Below are 20,948 nucleotides of genomic sequence, written 5' to 3'. Positions count from 1 at the left end.
ATCCAGTGTTCATTTAACTTGGATAAAATTGTTTTTTTCCCCTTCTTTTTACTGTGTGTATTGGTGGTTTCCTTTCATTTGATCGTGATCTAAAGTGAAGCCCCCGTTAGTGGTTTAAGCTGTTGAACGAAGATAGGAAAACAAATTGATGTCTTGAATGATAGCTACCAGTCCAGATGATTCTTTACACAACGGCCAACATTTTTAGAGCATCATCAGACCAAATATACTGTAGAAGAAAATTGTAATTGTTAATGTGCAACGAGGTTGTAATTGGAGGCAGGCGTACGGGTGAAGGAATGAGGAGGGAAGACATGGTGTTGTTTGTCAAACACAGACAGACTAACTGACTGACTGACTGATTCACTGACAGAGTGACTTGTGGGCTGGCTGTTTGTAACATGCCTACAAACCCCCTTTGGGCTTCTCCTCTTCTATCAGCCGTCTCTCATGTTTACAACAGTAATCCACTCGATGACGTTCATGCGAGGTTGCCCAACTGTGCGACATCCTCCTCTTCGTTCCATTCCTCTTCCTCCACACTCCTCCTCCTCCCCCCCCCCCCCCCCCCCCCCCCGCTGTTATTGCCTTTAAAAGCGGATATTTCCTGAGCTGGCCTTCATGGTGGCTGCTGGCACATTCGCTCTGCGACAAAGGTGGAAGTTTGGGATTTGGTTTGTTGTTTGTTCCGTTGGTTAAAAATAGTAAGGTCCCTGCTTTTCTGTGGTGGAGATGGCAGATGAGTTTGTCTGGTTGATCCTGCAGTTGGTACTGTAACTGTACATGAAATTAACAAGTTTGTTCAGGTTTCAAATGCGTGTTTGTGTGTGTGTGTGTGTGTGTGTGTGTGTGTGTGTGTGTGTGTGTGTGTGTGTGTGTGTGTGTGTGTGTGTGTGTGTGTGTGTGTGTGTGTGTGTGTGTGTGTGTGTGCGTGCGTGCGTGCGTGTGTGTGTGTGTGTGTGTGTGTGTTTGTGCGTGTGTGTGTGTGTGTGTGTGTGCGAGATGGCTGGCAACCTGAGAACACTGAGGTGGTTAAAGAAGTGCTAGTATTGCCTGCGGTTGCTTTTGTCTCCGCTGTCTCTTTTCCGCACTCGGGGGAAGCGTTGATCAAGCGGATACCAGACAGACATTCATTGTGTTCCACAGCTTCTCTTGCAGGCTCACGTCTCTCTCTCCTTTCACCTCTCTCATGTGCTGTTGTCGGTAAGAGCGAGGAGGATATACACAGTGCAGAGCTGTGTTCTTTTTTATGTCTGTCCTCTTGCACTTCACCTCTCTTTAGCTCTCTTCCCCTCCCTGCTCCTGTCTGTTCTTTTACTGTCAGCTCCGAGAGCCTTTGTGTGTGAGCTGGGCTCCCTGCAGAGCAGAGGGTAAAAAGGCTACAGATTCCATGGTGTGTGTATGTGACTATGTGTGAGCTTACACACGCCTTGCTTTGCACTCTTTCATCTCCGGTCTGTCTCAATGAAGCTGCTTGTTCCTGAATGCACATGAATCATTCCTGTCTCCAAACATTACAAGTGAATGAGTTTCATTTTCCACCTCTTCCAAATTGCCTCCAAATGGTTTTTTTCCCCCCGTCATCTTGTCACTCCTCTAAATCGTCTCAAAACCTCCTTTTGTCCTAGTTTCACTGGGTCACTAACCACAAAAACCTCTCACGCCACAGTCTCCAAAAACCTCTCACGCCACATTCTCCAAAAACCTCTCACGCCACAGTCTCCAAAAACCTCTCACGCCACATTCTCCCAGGTAAAACGCACACACTCTCATTCTGCATGGTCTATACATAACAAGCCTCCTGTGGTACGGTTATAGCATCCTCTCATTCTGCATGGTCTTGTAGTAGTGCTCCTGCTCGGCGTGGCTGTGGGCCGAGGGCCGACGGGGCAGCGTGGACGACCGCGACAGAGCCTGGCCTTGGCCGTCCATCAGCAGGTCAGGGTGGGGAGGAGGCGGGAGCATCAGGGAAGGGCAGGACGGTTGAGGGGACGGGGGCATGTGGGAGGACGAGGATGGGTGAGGCGGTGGGGGCATGTGGGAGGACGAGGATGGGTGAGGCTGTGGGGGCATGTGGGAGGACAAGGATGGGTGAGGCGGTGGGGGCATGTGGGAGGACGGGTGAGGCGGAGGGGGCATGTGGGAGGACGGGTGAGGCGGAGGGGGCATGTTGTGACAGGAGGAGGACGGGTGAGGCGGAGGGGGCATGTTGTGACAGGAGGAGGACGGGTGAGGCGGAGGGGGCATGTTGTGACAGGAGGAGGATGGGTGAGGCGGCGGGGGCATGTTGTGACAGGAGGACGGGTGTGGGGGAGGAGGCATTTGGCTGGAGGAGGGATGCGGAGGTGGGGGGAGAGGGGAGGAGCTGCGGTGGTGAGGGGGAGGTGGCAGCGGGGAGGAGGACAGCAGGTGGGGTGGAGGTGGCAGAGGGGCGGAGGAGGCCATGGAGGGGAAGGGTGGGGGAGGCAGCGGAGAGGAGTCCTCCTCCATCATCTCTACCCCCCCTCCCCCTCCTCCACCGCCCGTCGAGGAGGACGAGGACAGGCAGTCCGTCTTGACGGGGAGGGTCCGGTAGTCGCGGTACTGGCTGATGTTGTCCTGCCTGTGCAGAGCGCCGCGGTGGTGTTTCTCTGCCTCGGCGTCGCCCCCCGCCCCGCTCAGCATGTGCCCGCTGATGGTGTTCCTCCACTCCCAGGGCTTCCCGTTGCTGGTGGACACGCGCACCACCGGGTGATGGGGCGCGTGGGCGTCGATGGTGACGATGCTGGCGATGCTGCCCGGGTTGCTCCCGCCGATGCTGTCGCCGCCGCCGCGGTCCGAGGGGATGCGGTAGTACGGCGACTCGGAGCCGTTGGAAGACCCGCCCCCGCAAGAAGAGGCGGAGTCTGAGGTCTGGGCGGAGGGTGTGAGCGGTCCACCGTGGCTCTGCTGCATGGACATGGCTATGACCTGGAAACCCAGACAGGACCAATCAGTGTTTTACACATGCATGCGTTGTGTTGGAAGTGTTTCTTCGTCAAAGCACTACAACTGTTCCCATTTCAGTTTCCAGAAGACAAGTTCTGATGACTGAAATCAGACAGAATTTCTGATATCCCTAGTTTCTACTCTATTACTAGAGTTGGGAAGGAATAGGCAGTAGTGGCTACTGCTGCTCTAATGGAATATAAATGTAGTTATTATGTAGTTATACAGATGTCAGATAAATGCCAGGAGTCTACGAGAGAGTAAGAGTAACTCACTTACACAAGAACCAGAGTCTGGGAATGTAAATGTCCTGACGGGCATGAAGGATCACTTAAATTAAAAATACAACAGTTAAATAAATAAACCCCCAAAAAATGTTGATATATCATGATAGCTAGATTTATCAGTACACCCACAATGTGGTGCTGACCATGTTTGACAGCTGTTAAATGTCCCCTCCAGTCAAAAGTCTCTTTTGCAACACTGGATGCCTGGCAGTTGAAATTAAAGAGTGACAAATGACCGTTCAGCAACACTGTAATTATATGGCGCCTCACCTGCATGATTCTGGGCTGGCCGGGAGGCTGGCTGGGCAGAGTGCTCGGAACACGAGGCGTGGACACGGCGATAGGGCCCGTTCCCGGCTCCTTGGGCCCGCCTCCCTCGGTGAGCGACAGCCATTTGGCTCGGGTCTTGGCACTCTTGGGGGAGACAGGCGGGGGCCGGCAGGCCTCCTCGGGGATGTGGACCAGAGGGGGGGGGACCACCACCACCCTGGAGCCTGTGGGCGTGGCGTTGGGCCGGTTGGCCTGCACTGTGGGGTAGAGGGATGAAGGCATGCCCTGTTCTCCTCCCTCTCCTCCTCCTCCCGCGCCTCCTTCCTCTCCCCTGTCTGCTCCCTCAGACACCTCCTCCTCGTCCCGGGAGCTCTGGCTGCGCAGCTCCATGGAGCGCTGTTTCCATTCCGACACCAGCTGCCGAGACCTCTGGGGGTCGTAGGGCACGTGGAAGGTCATGTGACGCTGCACGGTCACGCCGACTGGCTCGTCCGAAGGCGAAATGGGGCTGTTGCCATTGGCGACGCGGGGCAAGGTGTTGCTGAACGTCACCATGGTTTCCTTACCCATGGGGCCGCGGGGCGCGAGAAGCTCCACGTCGGCGCTGGCTCTCTTGAGAGAGGCCAGCGACGCCTTCTCCCGCCTGACCTTGCTGCGCCCCCCGTTTCCCAGAGCGGCGCCCAGCTCCTCTCTGCTCTCGGAGGCCCTCGGGGTCTTCCTGTACAGGGAGTCGTGGCTCCGCTGGCTCAGCACCCTCAGCTGGTCTTTGTGCTTGGCTGGGGAATGTCTAGTATGAATTGGAGCATCTTCCTCGGCCGCCTTGAAGTTCCCCACTGCATACACAGCCTATGGAGGAAAAAGTACTCAAATGTTTTACTTAAATAAAAGTACAAAGACTGCAATGTACTGCGTTACAAGTAGTAGTCCTGTATTCAAAATGTACTCAAGTAAAAGTAAAAAAGGCATCAGCATCAAAATGTACTTAAAGTAAAGTAAGTAAAAGTACAAGTACTCATATTGCAGAATGTCCCATTTCACAAGTTCAAAATGTGTACAACATATTTTGAAAATAGTCGCTCTACAAGCTCACAATGTGACGCATCGCGGCGCATTGTGAGCTTGTAGATCGGCTATTTTCAAATGGCCAAAGATGTATAGGGTTGAAGTGGTTAATGTATGTTTTCTAATCAAAATTAAACTCTCCAAAGTAACTAAAGTAAAAAAAAAAAAATAGAAGTAAAAGTATAGGAAATTGGAAATACTCAGGTAAAGTACAAATGCATCAACATTGTACTTAAGTACAGTACTTAAGTAAATGCACTTTGTTACTTTCCACTACTGAGCAGAGGGGATGGAGAGAGGAGGGGCACTGGGAAAAGAAGGCTCTACAGCACGGGAGGTGTGTGTGTGTGGGGGGGGGGGGGTGTGTGGGGTGAGAGAGAGTTTCAATAGTTTCTCTCCATGTCAACCCAGGCTGCCAGGAATCTGTCTGGTTGTGCTCAAGACAGACACCCAGGACAGGACGTTAGGAACATGTGTGAGCAGCCTGAGCAGGGTGAGAAGAAATGAATGAGGAGAAACCAGTGCTCAGCATGCTTAATGGAGCGCTGGGCCGTGAACGTGTATACTTTCTTTCATCTAGGTCGAGGGGGAAGATTTTATTTCCTTCTTATTATTAGCGTGATGCATACACGAGAGCATGAGTGAATAGATAGCTTCCTCTTTTTCTTCTGTTTAGAGTAATTTTCTCTTTTCATCCTTCAATAGGTTGGAGGAAATGCTTTCTCTTTTCAAAAGTGTAAGATGAGACAGAATATAAGGAGAGGGAAAGAGAAGAGGAGGAGGAAGTGGGGACGGGACGGGACGGGGGGGGTGGAAAAAAACAGTGGAAAGTTTATTCTTAAAACCGTGTGAAATTGTTTCAGAGAATTCTTATCAGATTATCCATTCTCTCTTTCGCACCCTCTCTATAGAAAAAAGGCTATTTTTAGCCTGCCTTAAAAAAATAAAAAACTCTTGGGATGAGAAAGTGTGTAAGCCACATAAGGTAAGAACAGCAGTGTGTGTTAGCACAGGCTGTGTGTGATACTGCCGAGATATGATGACTGTGAAGATCCATTCAAACAAAAGCTGTTCCAATGGGAGAAGTGGATCTTTCCATGTTTACTTCAACTGCACATCACGGTACTGACTGCAACTCATAGCGTTTGAACCACTCGGGAACGCTCATGCACGCAGCTAAACCCGAAACAAATGCTGAACACAGGCAGTATGATAATCCCACATTACCATGTAAATGTCTTAATGATAAATTACAGTCATGATTATCCTTCCTTGTACTGCACACGCACGCACGCACAGCACGCACGCACGCACAGCACGCACGCACACACAGCACATAGAACGTATGTCACTGACCAGGTAGACCCCGATACCGGCTCCTATGACGTATCCCACGTACACATCGATGGCGTGGCTGCGGTGCTGAGTGATCTGTGTCAGTCCTGCCAGGCCTGCAGCCATGCAGAAGGAGAACACCAACAATGGCTTCAGCAGCTTGGTGGTGCTGCTGATGCACACGTTGAGATACATCTGCAGAGAGGAGAAAACAATCCCATATTAACTTTGATTTACTCCTCAGTGTCTCGTGCCCAAAATTGCAGATCGACAAGCTGTTATGAGCTTGTAGAGCTGCTATATTCAAGCCGTTATGAGCTTGTAGAGCTGCTATATTCGGCACTGCTATATTCGGCACTGCTATATTGTAAGACGAGTATGAATTGGGCGTTAGAGGCAGAGTTGGAGAAAAACTGAAAAAGACACAAGACAGACAAAATGTACAATGGTTGTTTTCCAGTCCAAAAAATCCAATTACATGTGGGAGACTATGTCTCATTTTATTGCAACCGCGTGAAACCATAAGAAATGTTTGAGCATATCCTATATATAAGCCTCAATTAAAGAGTAGAAAAGGATCTCTACACTACAGGCTGTATCTCAATTCATATCACAATTATAGTATTTTCAACATACTTTCTTTAGATGTTTTGTCCGTTTTGTGAAGTCCCCCAGACAGACAGCCGAGAGACCAATGCAAGGGCGGAGGAACCCACTGACAAAAGCGGAGCAACAGTTGCAGCTCTACTGCTGCTCCGATTTGCACAGTTTTGACAGCACGTCTCAACTCAAACAAACCAAACACATGCTTCGTTCCTCCCTTCTCTCCCTCCCTCTCCTCCTCTCCACCCGACAGTCAGTCCACCGAGGCTTCATGAGCCCACACAGGGGCTCTGCGAGGCTAACCATCAGTGGTGTAAAGCACTGGTTCAAACCTTTTCATGTCAACGACCCCCAGAATGACACTCATTAGCCCGCGGACCCCTTTAAAAATATATGCTAAGGGAAGAGAGAAGAGAAGTTTTTTAGGCTCTAGCAGTGATTTTCAGGTTTGACCTGAATTAGGCTACGGTCCCCTATTTAATGGCATTTATTTCTCTGAGACCCCAATTTATATTGTAAAATCAATGTTAATTTAACTCTGAGAGTGTACAAATGGAATCCATGGAACCAAATGGGTCCATTTGGTTCCATTTGTACACTCTCTGAGTTACAGACCCGTAATGGTCGATTTGGTTACAACCTCATTTAGCTGGGGACCCCATGAAACTGCCTCAGGGACCCCCCCACTTTGGGAACCACTGGTGTAATGTAATTAAGTACATTTACTCTAGCCTGGCTCCAGCCCCTGAATCGCCAGCCACGCTCATAAAATACTAACTGTCAGTTTTACTGTACGGCTCTCTAGTCAGCCCGCTAGGAACACGGTGGCCAGGCAACCAGGGGTGTAGCACTTGAGGTTATCACTGTCTGCAACACGGTTCAGTATTTAATGAGGTATTTACATCATGGCTCTCTGGCCCTCGGATAGCTTATGCTTACCAGTTATTTGATCAGCATTGGTATTCTTCCTTTCTTAGATAGTACAGTGTAGAGAGACAGGAAACCAACAGACACATGCAAGAAAAATCCCCCCCCGATCCTGGGATTGCCTATAGCCCCCATATGGAACCTCTCCCTCCACCAATGCAATTTTACAGGCAGCTTCCCTAAGATTGCATTGGGAAAACATGGCACAGGCTGACTTCATTCGCGATTTAAATGCTCGTTTCAACCTGTCCCTTAGATGTTCTTGTGCGCAAAAAAAGAATAAAAATATCTGAGAGCAGGGGGCCGACCTTTACTTTTTAGATACGATGTGCGGAAAAAGGTAAGAATTGTGCAAAATAGATAATGTGCGCCGGTTCTGAACGCTGCCCATTCATCCATCCATCTTCAACCGCTTATCCGTAATCGGGTCGTGGGGGCAACTGCTCCACCAGAGAGCTCCAGACTTCCCTCTCCAGAGCAACATTAGTGACTTCCTCCTGGGGGATCCCGAGACGTTCCAAGGCCAGTGAGTCGATGTCTGCCCCGGGGTCTCCTCCCAGTGGGACGTGCATTGAGGACCTCCCTAGGGAGACGCCTGAGAGGCATCCTAACCAGATGTCCAAACCACCTAAGCTGGCTCCTTTCCAGGCGAAGGAGCAGTGGCTCTAGTCCGAGTCTCTCCCGCGTGACTGAACATCTCACCCTATCTCTAAGGGAGATGCCAGCCACCCGTCGGAAAAAACTCATTTTGGCCGCTTGTATTCGGGACCTTATTCTTTCGGTCATGACCCACACTTCATGACCATAGGTGAGAGTATAGGAACGAAGATTGCTCGGTAGACAGAGAGCTGAACGCTGCCCGTGTAGGCTTAGTGGGTGGGACCTGCTCGGTAGACAGAGAGCTGAACGCTGCCCGTGTAGGCTAAGTGGGTGGGACCTGCTCGGTAGACAGAGAGCTGAACACTGCCCGTGTAGGCTAAGTGGGTGGGACCTGCTTGGTAGACAGAGAGCTGAACGCTGCCCGTGTAGGCTAAGTGGGTGGGACCTGCTCGGTAGACAGAGAGCTGAACGCTACCCGTGTAGGCTAAGTGGGTGGGACCTGCTCGGTAGACAGAGAGCTGAACGCTGCCCGTGTAGGCTAAGTGGGTGGGACCTGCTCGGTAGACAGAGAGCTGAACGCTGCCCGTGTAGGCTAAGTGGGTGGGACCTGCTCGGTAGACAGAGAGCTGAACGCTACCCGTGTAGGCTAAGTGGGTGGGACCTGCTCGGTAGACAGAGAGCTGAACGCTGCCCGTGTAGGCTAAGTGGGTGGGACCTGCTCGGTAGACAGAGAGCTGAACGCTGCCCGTGTAGGCTAAGTGGGTGGGACCTGCTCGGTAGACAGAGAGCTGAACACTGCCCGTGTAGGCTAAGTGGGTGGGACCTCATCTCGAGGCTACAGTATTCAGTATTTAAGTCCGACATTATTTTGTAGTGCTACGTTACGTCCGGGTCCAAGTGGCACCAGCTCCCGTCCGCATCTCATTGTAAATAGAATATCTAAATGCGTGAATCTTTTTACAATGACGTTATTTTTCAGAAAGGAAGTCCATGACACTTTTGCTCTGTAAAATATTTCGGGGCATATTTAGAATGTGTGCAGGCTTGAGTATGTTGAATCTAGTTTGCATTAATGAGGATTTATTTGACACAATAAAATAAAATGGCGATAGTATTCCATGTGGGGCAGACGGCCTGTCACAGCCAGATTTGCGAGAGCAGTGTTTTGTTTGTTGTTGCGAGGAAAGCGGTAAAATTAGACTTTCGTGGTTGTTTTCGTCTCAGATTTAGTCCGACGGAGCGTCACAGTATAACTCTATGGGGACACAAAAGCGACACAAAAGTAGGACCTGGAAGTATCTCAGGAGGGGGCGCTCACGTCACAGCTAAAATACTGAATAGCAGAGGGAGAGGTATCAGAGGGGATTGCCCTGATTCCTAATGAGCTAACTGACTAAAGCACTAGCCATTTAAAGTATATTTGAATGATCTATTTGATTTGCTCAGTGTGTGTGTGAGAGAGAGACGGGCTGATTCAACACACCACACAGACAGACCCATCACAGAGAGAGAGACAGGCTGGTTCAACACACCACACAGACAGACCCATCACAGAGAGAGAGACAGGCTGGTTCAACACACCACACAGACAGGCCCATCACATGCAGCACAAACACAAGACAGGCAACACGCAGGAGGTGCTTACGGAAATATAGACAGCAGCGAAGCCAGAGAGCGTTGCATGCTGGGACGGAAATGTTTTCCTGAGGGGAGAGAAAAGAGAGAGTGAGGGCAGGGGTGAGAGACTGAGGAGACATATGCTAGTGAGATGTATGCTAATATAAGTGATCGATCGGCTGGTGTGAATAGAATCGTGTGTCGTCCGCAGGAGGATGTGTGTGCAACCAAAGTGGCATGCAACCTCTTGTTTGTGATTTGAATGGGGATACTCAACACAAAATATCTATCTGCCTTTGTGTGTGTGTGTGTGTGTGTGTGTGTGTCAAGGACAGTGTTTGTCCTTGGATTTGTGAATTAATATCCATAAATAATTTTGGGAAGGATGTTGGGGTAATTAAAGTGAGTGAGATAGGGACAGAGATACTCATTTAAATTATGTGTGTGTTTTAAAAAATCACTAATCTATCCGAATATGAATATCTGTTTGTCAGTGGATATATGCTGAATTTAATTTGATTTAAGTTTATTATCAGAATATTATGTGTCTTGCATCCCAAGTATAAATACCACAACATGTAATTAGCGCTGTCCCCTCATTGTCAATTAATCAATTCATTGGCCGGTTTGGTTATAGGCAACCAAGACTTTGTTAGTTGATTTGTTAGTAATTTTATGATTTTCCATGCACCTTCTTGTGAACCCTAGCTATACGCCTTTAATTCTATAACTTCCATATAGCCAGTATTCATTGTGAAATCAATCAACACTAAAATGTTCAGTTCTCACCAACCTGGAAAGGTTATCTCTTATAGCTCTTATATAATATGTAGCAAGCACAGTTGTACAGATTTGTTGATTAAACCAACTAATCGATTACGGGTTCCTATGATTATTAAGACTTTCTGGACTGACTGTATCTTAAGTTCGGCATTTATAATGCATTATAATGCACTTACAGTATAAGGCATTATAACACTTGTTATAAATCATGCATAACAACTTATAACAAGGTTTATAAAGGTGCTGGTCATGATGCATTATAAAGTCAGCAGAACAGCACATAAAGTGTGTGTGTGTGTGTGTGTGTGTGTGTGTGTGTGTGTGTGTGTGTGTGTGTGTGTGTGTGTGTCTTGTTAGTGTTTTGTGTTTCGTTTTGTTTAGTGGATATGTTAAAAAAGGAAGATAGCATGTTATCTGTGTTACTATGATGTGTGCCACATTTCTGAATCAAAAATATAAATACCAAAAAAAGATCAGACATTATGAATAAGTGGCTGCATTCAATGCATTTTAATCCAATGTAATCATTCCCTATTACATGCAGTGCTTAGTCCACACAGGAACACTGGTCTGCACTGCGTGTGTGCACAGATGCATGTATATTATATCATTTGTTTGTGTGCATGTGTGCATACATTAATGCGGTGTAAATGAGGTTGTCTCCATTTTGTCTGTGTGAGTGTAAGTATCTCTGTATCAGTACCATTAAGACATAATCTCACCCTGTATATGCACTTCGTCTATGTTTTAAATTACCAACATTTATTTTCTTTTTTGAAAATATTTTGTATTGCAGATAATGCTGCATACAATATGTTTGAACCACCCTATAGCGGCATAAAGAAAAAACTATCTAGCAAACAAACACGAACAGCTACCATCAAAATAAAATGTATTCACATTGTGGAGCAATTCGCTCGCTAAAGAACAACATCTACTTAGCCGACACCAGGCGGGTTCATCTACTTATCAACCAACCAGTAAGTGTCCTAGCCGACACCAGGGTCTAAATGTCCCAGTGGAAGTGTAGGGAGACCACCTGGTCCTCCAATCGCTGCACATGTGCCAGTAGGTATATTGTACTAGACGTGGTTCAGGTCACTACGTGGCCCTCACACCTCCTGGTATGCCCACAATATGGAGATCTCTGTATGTGTCGGTCCTTATCCCTTTTATGCCCATATATTGCGACAGTGACTTTTATTGGTGCCAGTATGGTGCTGTAAAGCATTTCCTCTCCCCAAAATGGCTATCCAGCATGTGTATTAGAAACACTTACAAGTGCATCTGCATCTTACCTAGCTGACATAATTGCGTACGGGTCCTTCCCCATGCAGATGTTGTGCATGATATAGGCATTGTTGTCACATGACACTCCCGGGGCGGTGTAATTGGGCTGGCAGACGGTGAGGAAGAAAGGGGAGTGGTAACCGGTAGCCAACTGGATGACATCTGTCACCAGAGCTGTTGCTAGGAGACCAAATACATGAACACCTGGGGGATGAGACGGAGAGGGCGAGAGAGAGAGATGGAGAGAGAGGGAGAGGGCAGGTGGGAGAAAATATGTCAGTCAGTTAGTGAGGCAAGCAAAAGAGAAGAAAGCCTCTATTGTGCTGCTGTGCATTTATTGACACCTATTGGTCTCATGCACTTCTTCTCACTGTCTCTTTCTCTTTTTGTCTCACTGTGTGCAACAGAATAATATACATTTTTAGACTGCTTTAACCTTCTTGGTTTAGTGCGTGGCTTGGATTCCTCTTTTTTATCAGGCCATTAGCGTCTACTCAACACACACAAGATAACGTTTTACTGCTGTACTTTGTTGAAGTGCAGTTCGAACCCTCATTCTCTTGCAATATAACACATTCAGTTATACAAGCACCACTTCTTCCAGTCAACTGCATTGACCTGCAGAGGGGTGCACAGCAGACTCTGCCATGATGATTTATCTGTGGCAGTTATTTGGAGTTGTCCGGCTGTTTTGAGAGTTGTTTGTGAGACCAGATATGGATCTGTGGACTGGAGTGGTTGTGAGGCCCTCAGCTCAGTTTCACTATCAAGATGGAGTGGATTTATATTACACTCTCGTATAAGTCCATTATTACGCTCTGTGCGTCGTTAACTTAACCTTGAGGATATCGCTTAGCAGCGAGAGAGACAGAGAGAGAGAGAGAGAGAGAGAGAATTTGAAGAATTTGAATCCACCATTAAGAACTCATCACTCCAATATGTTCTGGGAGAACAGTCCAAATGCAGTTTTGGCAGCAAAATATGTATGGAGTTGTCATCAACTGAGGGACAGCCAGTGGACAGAAGAGACAGGTATATCTGTCTGAACAGGGTCATTAAGTTGCTGTTATGTTTATGTTTATGTTTGTTAATTTATTTTCATTGTTACTGTATTGCTTGTTGTTCATTATTGTTGGGATGTTTATTGACTTTTGTTTTGTTGTATGTACGCTTTGGCAATGTAAAACATATGTATCATGCCAATAAAGCCTTTTGAAATTGAAATTGAATTGAGAGAGAGAGAGAGAGAGAGAGAGAGAGAGAGAGACACGGTGGAGAGAACAAGTCAAAGTCATGGTTAGAAAGGCAAGCAAAAGCCTACCTTAGTCTGTTTATCTGTATTTAACATTATAACTCTATTTCTCTCTCTCTTTCACAAAGTATAGCAGTGACAGCTGAGCTGAATACCACTTCATGTAACAGTTCTTCAACAAATGTCGACCAAGGGCGAGGTCAAAACTGAGGGGTGGAGGTAGAGAGAAGACCCAGTCAACAGAGTGAGTCAGAGTCAAGGTGAGGGGTGGAGGTAGAGAGAAGACCCAGTCAGCAGAGTGAGTCAGAGTCAAGGTGAGGGGTGGAGGTAGAGAGAAGACCCATGCAGTCAGCAGAGTGAGTCAGAGTCAAGGTGAGGGGTGGAGGTAGAGAGAAGACCCAGTCAGCAGAGTGAGTCAAAGTCAAGGTGAGGGGTGGAGGTAGAGAGAAGACCCAGTCAGCAGAGTGAGTCAAAGTCAAGGTGAGGGGTGGAGGTAGAGACCCAGTCAGCAGAGTGAGTCAAAGTCAAGGTGAGGGGTGGAGGTAGAGAGAAGACCCAGTCAGCAGAGTGAGTCAAAGTCAAGGTGAGGGGTGGAGGTAGAGAGAAGACCCAGTCAGCAGAGTGAGTCAAAGTCAAGGTGAGGGGTGGAGGTAGAGAGAAGACCCAGTCAGCAGAGTGAGTCAAAGTCAAGGTGAGGGGTGGAGGTAGAGAGAAGACCCAGTCAGCAGAGTGAGTCAGAGTCAAGGTGAAGAAAGCAAGTGTTTGATCACAAGAGCCTCAAGGTGTTTATACACATGACCCTGTCTTTCCTTTCACCAGCCTGCTGAACAATAACATTACCTTCAGTAACAATCCCAAATTGTTTTGGGGCCATTATAAAGCCTCTTCACAAACAGTGTAATTGTGTGAAATTTAATTAATTACATTTTCCACTTGCAAGGTTCATATTATTCTGCCTCTAGAAATTTCCGGCACAGTAGTATACAAATGCCTATTTCATTCTTGGCCACCCTTCATTTAATCCATGTAATTAGCTTTTCTGTCTATTGTGAAAAGGTATAGGTGAAAAGATGACAGCTCGAGGGTTGAACTGACACTGATATCTTCTCCTAATCCTAAAATGTTCTTTTCTCGACGACCTAGAGGTTTTCTTCTTGCGTCTTATAGATAATAGAAAATGGGTCTAGACTCATGTTGTGTAGCACAGAGGGGGTTGATGAAATATAGTGATAACACACTGCCAGAAGAAATGAATATATAAATAAACGGGTCGACAGGCAGAAGCAAACCTAAGACAGAGAGCAGTTGAATGCATGAGTGGCAAAACGGCAGTATCCTTGAAGTAGAATCAATAACTACTTGATGAACTGTATTCTCAAGCTTCCTACAGCACCCCCCCGCCCCTCCCGCCCTGTTATGACATACTGCTGATTGCTATTCCAGGACGGCCTGCTGTGCTGCTCTGTCTGTCTAGCACTGTCCCAGGCCTCCCACGGATGGATCACTGTTATTGGCGTCACATGTCACCGGTCGTCAGACATACCCACGAAGCGCACTGTTCTCCGCAGGAAGGAGTTGAAGTTGCAGCCTCCCGCGTTGATGCTGCCCTCTGATTTGGGACAAGCCTTCAGTCTGGACTGCATGCAGTACATCACACCCTCTCCCACCATGATCTATAGAGAGAGCAGGAGAGAAACATGTGAAGAGTGGTGTTATTAGTGTGGTTGCCCGACTTTATTTACTTATTCCGTATAAACGTTTTTATGGTCCCTGTGACGTCATATGGGTCAATATATCATCATCATCATACATCATGGTACTGTGCGTGTGGTCGTTGCAACCATACTGTACCTTTCTAGTTGCTGCCAGGCAGAAACCTCCTATATCTATATTCTAACTTTTTCTCTTTTCTTTTTTTCCCCCGTAAATTAACACCCTGGCCTACTTGATCACACTACACGTGGCATTCAACTGGCGTGTGTGTGTGTGTGTATGTCCAGCTGGTGTTCGTTTTCAGTCGATAATGTCAAGGCAATGATGTTTATGCACTGTCAAATAGGTCTACCTACATCTATTCTAAGGTAGCATATGCCATATTTTCCTGCTCATTACTGTGCAGAAATATACATAAATCTTTGTGTTTGAGCAAAAAATGCATTTTGAAAACCCACACATTTTTGCACTGTGCGGCCCCCACACACAATCATTCTACAGTTGTGGCCCCCGGCCTAATCTAGTTGAATACCCCTACAGCATCAAAAGTAGCAAATGCACAAGCTCGACGAGCAAGACAAGCTTGTAGATCTGCTACTTTTGAATTTAAATCTTGAAAAGTATTACAGTTTTTGACATAATGAGGTTTCCACCCGACAGAGACAATATCCTGTGTTCACAGCTCCTTTTATACACAGAGAGCAAGAGTCTCTCAAAGACAGCTTGGCTAACACTCCATGGGTCATTGTACAGTATGTACGGTTTGCTTATCTACAAATGCTACGTGTGTTAGTTAGATAGCATCTTGCACTTTATTTACATGACCATGTAACCTTTCATCTCTTGACTATATAGGATTCCAGTCATTCTGGATAAGCGCATCTGCAAAATTGTTAAAAGAGATACTTTATAATATATTTGCATATTTCATGTCAGACAGACAGAGGAAATAAAAATGACATGAGAGAGAGTTTATTGAATCAAGGTCTTGCAGTGATCCAGAGAAGACAAGATAAAGATGGAATGAGCGAAAGAGGGTCAATTAGAATGTTAATAGCGTTGAATGTCCTGGTGATTCCTTTTTTTACTCATCTTGATCTATGGTGAGAGAGGGAGTGAACGACAGAGAGAGGTGCTATTGAGTAGTGATCAGTTCCAATCAAGTTGATAGATGAGAGGTGGAGAGGTCTGCTTGTTTCCATGCTGCTGATGGATTAGTGATGTGTGTGTGTGTGTGTGTGTGTGTGTGTGTGTGTGTGTGTGTGTGTGTGTGTGTGTGTGTGTGTGTGTGTGTGTGTGTGTGTGTGTGCGTGTGCATGGGTGTGTTATTGATTAGAGGATCTGTGGTGTGCGTGCGTGCGTGCGTGAGTGCGTGCGTGTGTTTGTGAGCGTGTGTGTGTGTGTGCACTGTGCATGTGTGTGCGCTCATGTGTGTGTGAGAGATTGGTGTGCAAGGCAATGTCAGGTGTGTGTTTATCAGTGTCCATCGATCGCTATGCATGAAGTGAGATTGAATTTGCCTTGAGTGTTGTTTGATAATGCATGTCTGCATGTTTGAGGGACCAACGTGTGTATGGGTGTGTGTGTACATGTTTTTGTAATGTGTCAAAATGTGTAGCTGTGTGTGTCTATACTATAGTATCCTTAACCTGTGTGCTGCTTGCTTCCCTTATATTTCATGGCCATGGACAAGCATTTGTGACATTTGTTCTTTGTAATTGTGTATGCACACGTTTGCATGTGTCTTTTTTGACAGGGGTACCCAAAACTTTTCAGCTTGAGATCCAAAGAGAGATATTTGGTGTTTTCCCAGGACCCAAACTTACAATACATTTTGAATTGATCATATAACAGTTCTAAATGTTTTTGGACATTTGAAAAAGTATTATTATTATAATTTTCTTCTTTGCAGTAAGGTAAAACTAAATCCAATGCTCTCTCAAATATTTTCCACGGTGTGAGCAAACACTCAAACCCCCTGAGCATTACTTAAGTAACTGCTGAACAACATCTGACATGTATGTACACTCTGTACACTATGGTCACCTTGACAACACCTGTGCAACCCCTGGCTTAGACCATGACAAGTTCTATGGCTTATTCAAATAATCTAAATCAGTAATATATCTAAATCAGCATGGTTTTTGCATGTCAATTGAGAATACATGTATTGTAGATGAATAAATGGTGACAAAAATGTGCTGTGTTCACACACATTTTAAATTGCTTATGTCTACATGAAGAGCAAAAGCAATACATTGCAAGACAATTGCATAACAATGCATTGACAAATCGTTCGATAAATGTGCAAGTATCGCGAGAACTGCTCGACCAATCAACTCCAAACTCTACGTGTGTAAGGCAGAGGCCCCAGGGGAGTGATGCGCTGAGTGGGAAGTATTGTATTTGTCGGGCATTTTCTTTTTTTTGTAACGATTTTTTGGGGGCTTTTCTGCCTTTATTGATAGGACACAGTGGAGATAGACGCAGCAATAGATGCAAAAGTAGATGCGAGTGTTTCTAGTTTCTAGGTAACACATCTGATTTGTTCTGCGCAATGCATTCCAGAGGTGTGCACAGTTGCAAGCGTGCAGCTTACAGGGTACATTGTTCATGATGATCGATACAAAAGGCCAAAAACTGAGCCAAAACGGGCTGCAACCCTGCGTGCGTGCGTGCGTGCGTGCGTGCGTGTGTGTGTGTGTCTTACGGAGGCAGCGGGCCCAGCGAAGGCCAAACTCAGCAGCATCAGGAGAGGGATGAGCTCATCTCCTGTCTCCACGTAGGGCATGGAGAGGTCGCGGTCATGGCAACGGTACCCCACTACTGCTGGGGACAACACATCTGTCAACTCCAGGAAGTACAGCGACACCAGAGAGGACAGGACGATAGGGAGCTACACACACACGCATGCACGCACACACACACACACACACACACACAGACAGGGCAAGGACAAAGAGTGACCAGAATTTTATATTAGTGTGTGTATAGAGAAAACATGATTTATTCGTATACACATATACACGTATCACACTGACACAAACATCGGCACACGCACGACACACTTTCATATCCACACAAGGGAAAACCAGTGATAGCATTTCCAGACTATACCAGTGGTCTGTGTAGGTCACTGTGCAGTCTGTGCTGACCATTTTCCAAAGCATACCTCTTCTTTGAGGAAGCCATTGATTTCTATTAATTTCGCTATTAAATAAACTTGATTAAACTTACTTGAGGTATAGGTAAGGAAAATAGGACTATTTTATTGTGCCACTATTGTTTGGCAAAATTAGGTTAGCGTTGCGTTTTAAGGCCCTCATTTATCAATCGAGTGTAAAATCTGCCACAGATTCGAGTGCAGGTTTCGTAGTACACCCACGTCGCCACGGCATTTATAAAGTGATCGCAAACAGCTGATCCTTCCTTAATTTTGTTCTCACGTTAATAAATGTCACGGCTGAATTTGATCTGGCACGCCCTAAGAAATCAAGCCTCGCCCTCGTTTTTGCGACCTGAACCACTGCTATACGATCTGGAAACCATGGTTACCGTGCCTTTCTGCCTGCCTCACCCCCCTCTCTCATACACACACACACACACACACACACACAGACAGACAGACGCACACACGCTGCACGCACACGCAACTTGCAAGCCCAACTAACTGGTGTGTTGTTAAACAAATAAAGAACGAACACCTGCATGAATTAAATAAAGTTGTAGGCCTACCCTGTCTGTTTCCCTCTCACCTCGCTTGCCTTGCTGTCATGCACGCACGCACCTACATGACACATTAAATAAAGCTGTCTGTTTCTCCTCTCGCTTCGCTTCCCTTGCTGCCCGCCTCACCCCCCGCACGCACGCACGCACGCACGCACATATCGCTATTTGCAAGCAACTGTCTCTCTATCACAGTGGTCCGTCCGTGACCAACTGACCAAGTGACCATGCACGTTCGACAGTCTATTTAGATTGCCTGTGGCCGGGCTGTCAACTGTCATTATATGAATGTGCAGCCAAAACCGTATATAGCCTCATGTGTGGCTGCCTGGCTGGTGGTGGGCTGGTTGGGTAATATACCTATATCTCCGATGCAGTTCCCACTTGCGCTGGCAGCCTGGCACGGTACATTTGCCATTGAGCGACGCGTCGGGTTTATTATATTGCACATATACCGTAACTCCAGAAAGACATCGGCCTGCTGTAGATTAGGCTACAGTAGGCTATACCACGTTGGGACTCTCCGCAGCTGCATTGCACTATGGCTACTTTCCAACGTCATGGAAATATTCCAGCACAGACAGCCCAAATCCTCGCATGTATGCGCTCATGCAAAACACTGTTTAAATGGCTTAAATCAAGCGCGATTTTAATTGTGAAGTTGGAAAGCTCCTACAAATTTCATATGACACAAAGACACATCTTGTAGGTCTATTCCTTTTTTCATTTCCTTTTCTTTTTTTTTTTTTACATGTAGCCCATATACATACAGTTTTATATTAACATTTTAGGAGTGAATACATATGTTTCGATGCCTTTGGCAGCCTCTCAGCTGGTCAGACAATGCTGCTCCGCTGTTCTAGGACAGAAAAACAGGTGAGGACAAAGCGTACGACAGCTGCCGAGTAGACGTGGGTTTTGAACGTTGTCACGTTCAATTTCAAGCTTTGCCGGAAATGTTAAATGCCGAAAATGTCGGTAATTTCGGCGTGCGCCCATATTTTGGCGTACGCACGGTTGATAAATGAGGGCCTATGTCTAGACAAATTTTGTCCCCGGTGACAACATTGATTTACGAGCTAAATGTTAATCGTGTACGACAACCACAACCTATAAAATGAAGCAATTAACGGTGTGGGCGGCGGGCGCTATACAGTATGACTGAAGCAGTGAGGACTAGACAATGTTTAGATATATGGTCCTTTAAGAGTGATTAGTCATCCATGTGCATATGTATGCACGCCACACGCACACACACACGCACATGCGTGCGCACAAACACACACACACACACACACACACAGACAACAAAGAGTGATTATTTGCACGTAGTGAAGTTATATATTGATCCATGCAGGACATACAGTGATTCAGAGATGAAATTAGCATTGAAATGGTGAATCAGCATTCCTTCCCCTTCTCACTCCATCTGTTGTCTCACCACGTGCACACGCATGCACACAGACGTCACGTGCATTCGTGCACACAGCAATACACAACCACTTATACACATACTAAGACCAATATTACATGCCGTACAGAGACAAAAATACAATGTCTCTGTCAGTCTCTTTCTCTCTCTCTCTCTCTCTCTCTCTCTCTCTCTCTCACACACACACACACACACTCACACACACACCTCCACAAAGTAGAAGCAGGGCAGTAGGGTCATGCTGTCTTTGGACGGTTTCCTCTTGGCTTTGTTTTTGGGGGACGTCATCTTGGGGTGGGACCAGTCACAACCTGTAGGCACAGCATTTATGATGGACATTAAGGACAGTTACTCATCATCCAGATACCCACTGTTGTTGACACTGTACACATCTACCGGTATCTATAAATGCACCACGTCTATGTGTGTACGTCTGTAATCCACGTAACTCGAGCACCGTTCGCCCCACCGACTTCACATTTATTTAACACATTCCACACCACCACAGGGAGTGCAATGCCTGGAGTCGGTCAGATACACGGTTGTCCAGAACCACCACAAAAGGCTCTGCCTGGGCTCTGGACAGGGCCCCTACCCAGGCTCTGGACAGGGCCCCTACCCAGGCTCTGGACAGGGCCCCTACCCAGGCTCTGGACAGGGCCCCTACCCAGGCTCTGGACAGGGCCCCTGCCCGGGCTCTGGACAGGGCCCCTACCCGCTCTGGATTATTATTTATACCATGTCATTTTTCTTTTTTTTTCAAAATTTTTCATGTGACAAACATTGTTTGATTATAAAGTTTGGCATTTTAATGTAATTAAGGAGTCACAATTTATTTCGTTAGGGTTAGGGTTAGCAGCAGACAGTTAATTTAGTTTGTTTGGCAATTTTGGCCAAATGTTGGCCCCAGAATAGGGGCACTAGGGTTCAAGTGGTTAACCAGCACATTCATACTGCATTTCCTAAAACACATTTGATGAACGAAACGTCCATTTTAAATGTTCATGAAGGCTAGGCACAGCCTATCTTGGTGCTCACATAATTTATATTACACATGCAGGGTAGTCTTTTGAAAAATAAGACC

General features: G+C 46.6%; 1 protein-coding gene across 1 annotated transcript; it reads right to left on the bottom strand.

Annotated features, from left to right (window-relative positions):
- Window positions 1-1,812: 1,812 nt before the first annotated feature.
- On the bottom strand, window positions 1,813-20,152 carry plppr3a (phospholipid phosphatase related 3a; the record flags this gene model as incomplete). The annotated part of the gene is made up of 8 exons (XM_083791251.1): window positions 1,813-2,949; window positions 3,525-4,370; window positions 5,943-6,116; window positions 9,697-9,754; window positions 11,750-11,945; window positions 14,537-14,666; window positions 17,417-17,602; window positions 20,072-20,152. The coding sequence occupies 8 exons, from the start codon at window positions 20,150-20,152 to the stop codon at window positions 1,813-1,815; spliced, it is 2,808 nt and encodes a 935-aa protein (XP_083647377.1).
- Between the last annotated feature and the right edge of the window lie 796 nt (window positions 20,153-20,948).

Source organism: Protomyctophum parallelum, assembly GCF_964188405.1.
Source record: "Protomyctophum parallelum genome assembly, chromosome: 20".
NCBI lineage: Eukaryota > Metazoa > Chordata > Actinopteri > Myctophiformes > Myctophidae > Protomyctophum > Protomyctophum parallelum.
The sequence above is the reverse complement of the archived record's forward strand: the minus strand, read 5'-3'. Positions and strand labels throughout refer to the sequence as shown.